At 39.8% G+C, this 8,338-nt stretch overlaps 1 protein-coding gene across 1 annotated transcript in view; it reads right to left on the bottom strand.

Moving 5' to 3' along the window:
- LOC108798084 (opsin-5-like) overlaps positions 1–8,090 on the bottom strand; it is a 22,713-nt gene extending 14,623 nt beyond the window's left edge. Inside the window, exons 1-2 of the mRNA XM_018569796.1 lie at positions 7,970–8,090; positions 1,886–2,091 (exon numbers count right to left, since the gene is read on the bottom strand). Coding sequence (XP_018425298.1) covers positions 1,886–2,091; positions 7,970–8,090 — 327 coding nt within the window. The remainder of the gene's footprint in view (positions 1–1,885; positions 2,092–7,969) is intronic.
- Positions 8,091–8,338: the final 248 nt, after the last annotated feature.

The raw sequence follows: 8,338 nt of genomic DNA, 5'->3' as shown, positions 1-8,338 counted from the left end.
CCCCGCCTCACGCTTGCCGCTGCTAGACCCACCCACCTGCATCCACGCTCCACACGCCGCACCTCCTCCCCGCCTCACGCTTGCCGCTGCATCCACGCTCCACACGCCGCAGCTCCTCCCTGCCTCACGCTTGAAGCTTTTAGACCCACCCACCTGCATCCACTCTCCACGCGCCGCACCTCCTCCCTACCTCACGCTTGCCGCTGCTAGACCCGCCCACCAGCATCCACTTGGCAGAGCGGGAGGGGGGCCAAGTTGCTGCACCATGGGCCTCTGGGTTGTACTTGCCCCCTGGGCTAAAAGTTGCCAGTCAGCCCCTGATACTAGGTGAGGCTCTTCCTCACCTGTCTCCCCTGACCACACGTCCCTGCTTTACAAGTATAAACTCTACCTTTATTTCTAATTCAATACTGTACATCAGGATAGGGAAATTATCACTTTTACTGATTGTATAAATCACTTTTTTTTTCTTTCTCATTCTGCTTTACTTGATAATTGCTTGGACAAGCCTAAATGTGCCCATAGAGTCATCTGAGTATAAGACATCACAGTCGGAAATGGGAGATGTTTGATGAACAGTTGTGTGCGTGAGAATGTATTGGTATGGATGTCATCCCTTCTGTCCGTGGATAACTTGTGAAACACATATAGAAAATGCAAGGAAAATACCCTTTTTCAGCAGGAACAGCATTTTCTATATTTTAGCTTGATTTACTTTACATCTAAATGCTCCTTGTTATTAGGCTGCATATTATGTTGTTCCACCATACAGAAGCACATACGTGAATGAATTGTTGTCCAACAGTTGATTTCTATCAGACTGTCAGAACAAGAAATGAATTAGGGCAGGATAAGGACCTAGGCTAGGTAGCAACTTCCCCCCTCCCCCCCTGCCTCCCACTACCACCACCACCATCCATTCCACTGACATTAATAAGTATTGCAGTAGGCGTACAGAGGCCACCCCATCTGCATTGTTCTCACATGGATCACCCCATCAGACAGTAGCTGCCTTCAAGTGTATACTCTTTTGTGAAGTGACATGCAAATGCAACGCTTTGACCAACTATGTTACCCACCTGGATTACTGCATGCATGCATTTTAAACACGTAGGTTGTAGCAGGGCCACCTGAACTTCCACTGGGTCTTAAGCCTAAACCTAATTTACAAAGTGGATGATTCAGCTCTGGTCAGAACAGTTCTAAATTAAAGGGTCAGTGTACATTATATTCAGATTAATAAAACATTACCTGGATCTTTAGAACTTCACCATAGGGTTGCTGAACTACACTCCGATGAAAGACTTCAATCATATTTAGGAGGAATTTGTTGTATGCAATGCAAGTACATGTTCAAATACCCAACACTTGGATACGCGATTGGCTTTAATAAAGCTGTGCAGTGAGCAATGATACCTTTAAAACTCATCAGTGATTTTTTTTTTCCAAACCTCACAAAACTTTTCAGAAATTTAGACAGGTGAATAGGACGTTTATGGGTACATCAGTGGCGTAACTATAGCCATTGCAGCCCAGACGGCTGCTATGGGGCCTGGGAGCTGAAGGGGGCCCCACAAGGTCGTTGAGGCAAATTAAGAACATGAGAAGATAACACAGTATTGTCTGATTTAGGGTTGCAGTGGTTGCAGTTGATGACAACTCTAATCCCCTGTAAAGTCTACAGCGTAGAGACAACTACAGATACACAAGAGGTGTCTTTGGGATCTTGGCATCATTACTCACAGCTCAGAGAGAGGTCATCGGGGGACCCCATCACATTTGATCTGTAGTTACAGCCCTGGGGTACATGTATACTATATGAAAACTAAGGTACCCACATCATGTAAATAGATACGTTGTGAAGTTAACTATCATTTATTCTCACCTGGCATGTCCATATTGAGGTAATAAGGAAACCATCATCTCTAAAGACATTGAAGATCTCTATGATTCCTCTAGAGTAGCCAAATACAGATATACTGGCATCAGATACTGCCAAGTTAAATGTAAGATAATCGATGGGCAGCAAGTTGGTTCTCTGCTTGTATAATATAAAGATTACAATGCTGTTGCCAAACCAAGACATCCAGCCTGTGAAATAAAGAATATGACATTGTAACACAAATAAGTAAATACAGCCAATGAATATCATTTTGTAGATCTTATATAATGTCAAAGAAATATGTTTGTTATTTTGTGCATAGCGTCCCAACATTAACATTGCCAAGCAGAAAGAATGATGTGTTTCTATCCTATGCTATCTTATGTCCGATCCTACATAATAAAAGCTGACCCTCTGCTAGTATTTCCTGTTAGTTCTCAAAGCAAATACTGATCTTCTACAGTGTTTCTTGAGAACCCTTAGTATGCATAATGCACAGTCTGATCTCAGTGATCAGCTCCGATCAGCTCACAGAAAACTTTAATTTCCTTTTTTACTACAAAATGTGTGCACATTAAGGCTCTTTTAGTACATCAGTGCCATTGTTTCAACTTCTTGATGACACTCCAGCATATAAAACTGTTCTTCAACATAATTTATAATATCACTAACCTTCTCTGTTCTGGAACTGCATGCTAGTCTGAATACGTAAAGAATTATGGGGCTGCCATTTCTGAAACTCTATTTATAAACTATTTAATGATATCTTGGAAAAACACAGTTAACCCTTATCTATGAAGAAAACGTCATCCTTTAATTCATCATTCATACTGATCTAGCAGAACAGAAGGAGAATCCCATTGGCTATTATGAATAATTGTATATACAAGCCATTGGTGGTTTGTTGTCCTTCATATATCTTATTCTAATTAAAACTTTATTTTATTATGTTCCAGTTTCCTTACCTTGCAATTAACAAAAAACAAACAAACCACAAGTTGTAGACTCTATACAGCAAACATAAATAGGGTTGTTGATGTGTTACAGAAGTTTCTTACAGCTTTTTTTCAGGCTATGAGTTGAAGACCCATCAATCTCATTAATCGCTTATTTCTAACGTAATAATGTTAATTGCTTTTATTAAAGGAGGCCTTCTGTTCTATAAATAGCACAATGGGTTGATTTACTGATTTTGATTGCACATGATTGGATGATGGAAATCAGCAGAGCTTCATCATATTCACTAAGTAAAGGGACGTTTCCCTTACAAAAATGAAAATTTCCATTGTAAAGTGAAAAGCCTGTTTACTTTTAGTAAATCAATCCCCCTACAGATTATGTACTCAACTGGAAACCATTTGGTACACCATATTTATTTGTATACCTATTCTTGTATATCCTGAATTGCCTTTTTCTATCCTGGAAGCTGGGTAGGTGTTGCAACACTTCTGGTTATATAATGGATATATATGTACAGTACTGCATCTACTTGGGTATTTAGCATTTGGATGGCTGCAGGGAGAACATTTACATAAACATCGAAGGTTGCAAAACAGATGCCCAGGACAATTTTCAGTACTGGATCCTTAAAGATAATAAATCTTTTAAACAGAAATTGCAGTCTCATCTATTGGATGTTATTTACCGTCAAATACAATGATTATGACTTTTTTAAATAGTTCCAAAAAGTATTTCCGTTTTATAGCTGCTTTAGTTGACACCACCTAACAATACAGTTTGTTAAATACATCAATAAAATGAATCATATACAAATTATAATTAAATCATAGACAAATAAGGAGTTGTCTGCATGTACACACAGTGGGTAAATGAGTATTCATGCTGAATGACACTAACAAGGCAAACAGAGCTACAATACACAAAACTATGTAAGTCTTCATGAACTTAAAATGACACTAAATTCAAGAGGTAAATCTTAAAAAATAAATTAATGGGACATGTGTCTGGGACCTTCCCGATTGGTAAAGGCACGCGACAGGGGTGTCCCCTTTCCCCAGTCCTCTTTGCCCTGGCCATAGAACCCTTGACCTACATGATCCGCTCAAATCCCAATGTGAAGGGAATTGAGGTTGCAGGGGTGGAATACAAAACAAGCTTGTTTTCAGAGGACGTCATGCTGACCATTGCCCAACCTCATACTTCTGTCCCCAATCTGTTGCACATCTTGGACCTCTTTGCTGATATCTCTGGCCTGGTGGTTAACTGGAAAAAATCAGCAGCCATGAATATATCCTTGACCCAACCTGCTTATGACGGTCTCCGTGATAATTTTGCATTCACTTGGGAACAGAAGTACTTGAGGTATCTAGGCGTTAATATCTCTCCCTCGTATATTACGCTGTATGTAATTAACTATTTACCTTTGATTAGACACCTTAAAACTTTGATGGACACCTGGATACACTATAAACTATCTTGGTTTGGAAGGGTTGCTGCGGTCAAGATGCGGTCATACTCCCTAAAATATTGTACTATTTTAGAGTGTTACCAATAGCAGTCCCATCTTTCGCCTTACAAGCTTTTCAGAGGAACATTTTAACCTTTATATATACCCACTGCGCCCCAGGGTTCCGAGATCCACATTATATAAACACAAACGAGAAGGGGGCATCGGTCTACCGAATATTCTTCTTTATTATCAAGCATCTTAACTTTTGCCCCTAATTTCTATCCCCTGAGTAACTAATATCCCCCTGTGGACCATGTTGGAAATCCCCAACTGCTCTACAAGCACTCCCCTGGTTACCACCCGCAGATAGACCCCACTCTCTCAGCCCACTGTTGAAACATGACTTGAAAGTGTGGGACTCACTGAAATACTCATCACATCTGATATCGCCTTCTTTACTCCTTCTCCCCTTACTTTCATAACCATTTATTCCATCATACACTAACCTTAAAATATTTGGGTGGTGGACCGATAATGGCTTCACTAGACTATATGATTTTTACCGCTCCTCTAACACACCCACCTGGTCTTACCTTAAAGCACATAAAAAGATTCCTGACGCAGAAAAGTTCAGGTTTATTCAACTACAACACTGGGTATCCTCTCTGCAGGCTCACCTGCTTCGAGCATATCTGCCTCTATTCACCAGGAGGGCCCAAACTGGTGTCAATCCTATATTCTAAACTGAACTCCTTGACTCATACTAGCCTACATTATTATCCTACCAAATGGTCCGCAGACCTTGGTCTGAACTAGTCTGATGAAGACTGGAGGGGGTGTGGAGAAATATTTCTAAGTGCTCCAGTAATGTGACAAACTCTGAGGTTGCCTATAAGGTATTGTTTAGTTGGTATCTGGTCCCCACTCGTTTAGCTAAAATGTTCCCGTCATCATCTACTAAATGCTTCTGCGGATGTTCGACCCCAGGGGACATGTTACATACCTGGTGGTCTTGTCCGTTCACTGCCCGTTTTTGGACCAGAATCTTTCGTTTAATCTCAACTCTGTTTCCTAAGAGTATCTCTAAAGACTCAACACAGGCTCTATTACATGCTTCAGTGCCCAGATTGAATAAATATCAGGGTGCCCTGGCACACCAAATATTCCTTGCTGCCAAATTAACCTTAGCGAAAATTGGGAAAAAACAATTAATCTGTACCGGGAATTTACGCAAAGATTAGATAATGTACTGTTAAATTAATGGTTATCGTGTGTTCTAACTGATACACATACCAGATTTCTAAAAATCTGGTTACCTTGGCTCCTACATAACCACCCTAATCTGGATGTAAACACCCTTAGACGCCTGTGATGTGGTCAATAGAGTGAGGGGAAATAAGTAGGTAACCCCTAGTGAGGACCTGCGGAATAGATCCAAACCAATATCGAAGCTGACCGACCGATGGACTACCTATCTGATCTTCTTTCTTTACTACTCTTTCCTTTTGACTCATCTTACATTAATGATAATGCATTGTGTTTGCATTGGCATGCTATCAAACCCATCAAGTCGCTTATGTGGCCTACTGCGGCCGGCAAATACCATGTAATATGTCTAATTATTTCTACCTTGAAAACCCAATAAATATTTTGTTACAAAAAAAATAAATTCAAGTACCTTAGCTATTAAGATTATTTTAGAGGGTTTGTTTAGGGGCGGAGTTAAGGCCGGGGCAGGGTAGGGGTTAGGTGGTCAACTGGTGGCGAGTAACTCTAAAGGCCTGGCGAGTAGCTCAGGACTTGAAATTTTGACCCCTGGTTTAGGGCTTGTCTCCACTGGTAGCAATGCTGGCTGTTTTGGGGCATTTTTCTGCCACTGTAATGCTCAAAAACCACCTTGTACCACTGTGAGAATGCTATTGGATGGCACAGTACAGGTGGAAGCATACGTGTTGTGGCATACTGCTGCTTGTCAAAAGAAACCTCAAAGTGCAGCATTGAAGAGCGACAATGCGTTCCAAGCTTCCACTTTCCGTTTTGAGTTAGGCGGTCACATATGATAAACACTTTAAAAATGTGTGGTGCGATTTCGAAGCGGTTTGCAGGTGCCACTTTCTGCTGTCAGTGGAAATAAGCCCTAAGCCATGTAATAAATGCAACAGTTTCTTTTTTTTATAATATCATATTGGTCATAAAAATGACAGCAACATTCTTGTGGTGAAACATATGCTTCTTTTGGAAAATCTGAATGTCAAGACCTTTTGTGCTTCCATGCTACTGGTTTATATTCGGATGGAATATTTGGATCATTACTTCGATTGTATTCCTTCCTTTTACTGCCACTGTTCTATGTTGTACTGAAAAATGTTAAATGTATTCGTTAAAATGACAGCAAAACACCTTAAGAAAATAAGTTCACAGTTAGCATCTCTTGTCAGGTTTCAAGTCTCAGTTAAATTCACATCTAAGACATCTAATTCACACTATAATACTCAATTGTCTACTCACACTTTGTCCCCCTCTCTCTTGCTTACCTGTGCACTGTATTAATGTAATCACACAGAAATTGAAATTAACACAGCCTGTTTTAAAACAATCTGCCATTCATGAACATATGTAGGCTCAGGGATTCTTCAATTGCCTAATTAGAATGGTTATGCAGGTCAAGATAAGCCATGAGCCATGAGTTTCACTGACACCATTACATAATCGGATATGAACATGCTGCATCAACTTGCTGCTCAGTCATTTTGACAGATGCACTTGTGTTAACGACAGATACTCACAGTTGTTCTTAAACTATACCCTGGTAAAAAAAAAAAAATGCTGACCTTAGCTATGTAAAAGAAACCACTTTGTCCGTAACATTGGTAATATCATCAAAATTCTCATTATTGTACCGCGATAACAATTTATTACTGTCATCAGGCATTAGATAAAATAAAAAGTATAAATACATTTTATTTTTATAATTCCCCCACGTTTACGCCCTATAAACGTAAATACGCGTCCGGTGCCCCAGCGCGCCAAAAATTACAATTGCGCTACACATGTTACATATCGCCGTTAACGTCGCAGTGAGAGCAATCATTTTAGGGCCATCAATCACTGATAACACTAAACTGATGAGCGGTAACAGCTTTTAAAGCGTCGCCTAGGGCCAATTTTGGGTATTATCGTTTTTTGAGGTTTCACGCGCGCACGCAATTTTAAGGCTTGACATGTTTAGTGTCTTTTTACCCGACGTGACCCCATCTTTTATATTTTACCAAAAAATTGGGTAATAATAAATGTTTTATCATTTAATATAGGGGAAACTGTTTTTTTTTTTTAAATTTCGGTAATTTTTCCTTAATATAGTAAAAAAATAAAACCCCCAGTGGTGAATAAATACCACCAAAAGAAAGCTCTATCTGTCCCCAAAAAAGGGTATAAAATTCATTTCAGTACAGCGCTGCATGACGGAATAAATGTCAGTTAAAGTACCGCAGCGCTGAATACTGAAAAATGGCCTGGATGGGAAGGGGGTTTAACACCGCGGATGTCAACTGGTTAACATAACAGTATATGCCACTATCAGTACAAGCAGTAAAAAACTATTTAGTAGCACATCTATTTTAGTAGCACATTCTATAGCAGTATAATTAGCAAAGGACTGATTTCCCTGCAGTACATACCTAATGATAGCAAATAGATTCCTATGATAGTTTCTCCTTGCTCTGATAATGGATTCTCTTTTTGCGGTAGAGTCATGCTGTTGTTCCTCCATGGTACTGGACGTGGAAACTGGATAGACATTATAAAATACTGTTTTACTAGTTCCTAACAAAAAAAAAACATTCAGATTTCTAGATACATGGATGGAGTAAAGTGTTGAACGTCCACTATCTAGCCAATTCTTCTGTCTTCTGCATTCTAAGATTAACAAATTAAGAATGAAAATCTTCTCAAGAGAGAGAGAGGGAGCTAGGTAAACGTTTGACCTCCCCCCCCCCCTCCTTATTCTCCTAATCTATTCTATAAATACATCAGTGACTGTCACTGAA

This window comes from Nanorana parkeri, unplaced genomic scaffold (genome assembly GCF_000935625.1).
Source record: "Nanorana parkeri isolate BGI_ZX_2015 unplaced genomic scaffold, ASM93562v1 scaffold1400, whole genome shotgun sequence".
In the NCBI taxonomy this organism is placed as follows: domain Eukaryota; kingdom Metazoa; phylum Chordata; class Amphibia; order Anura; family Dicroglossidae; genus Nanorana; species Nanorana parkeri.
The sequence above is the reverse complement of the archived record's forward strand: the minus strand, read 5'-3'. Positions and strand labels throughout refer to the sequence as shown.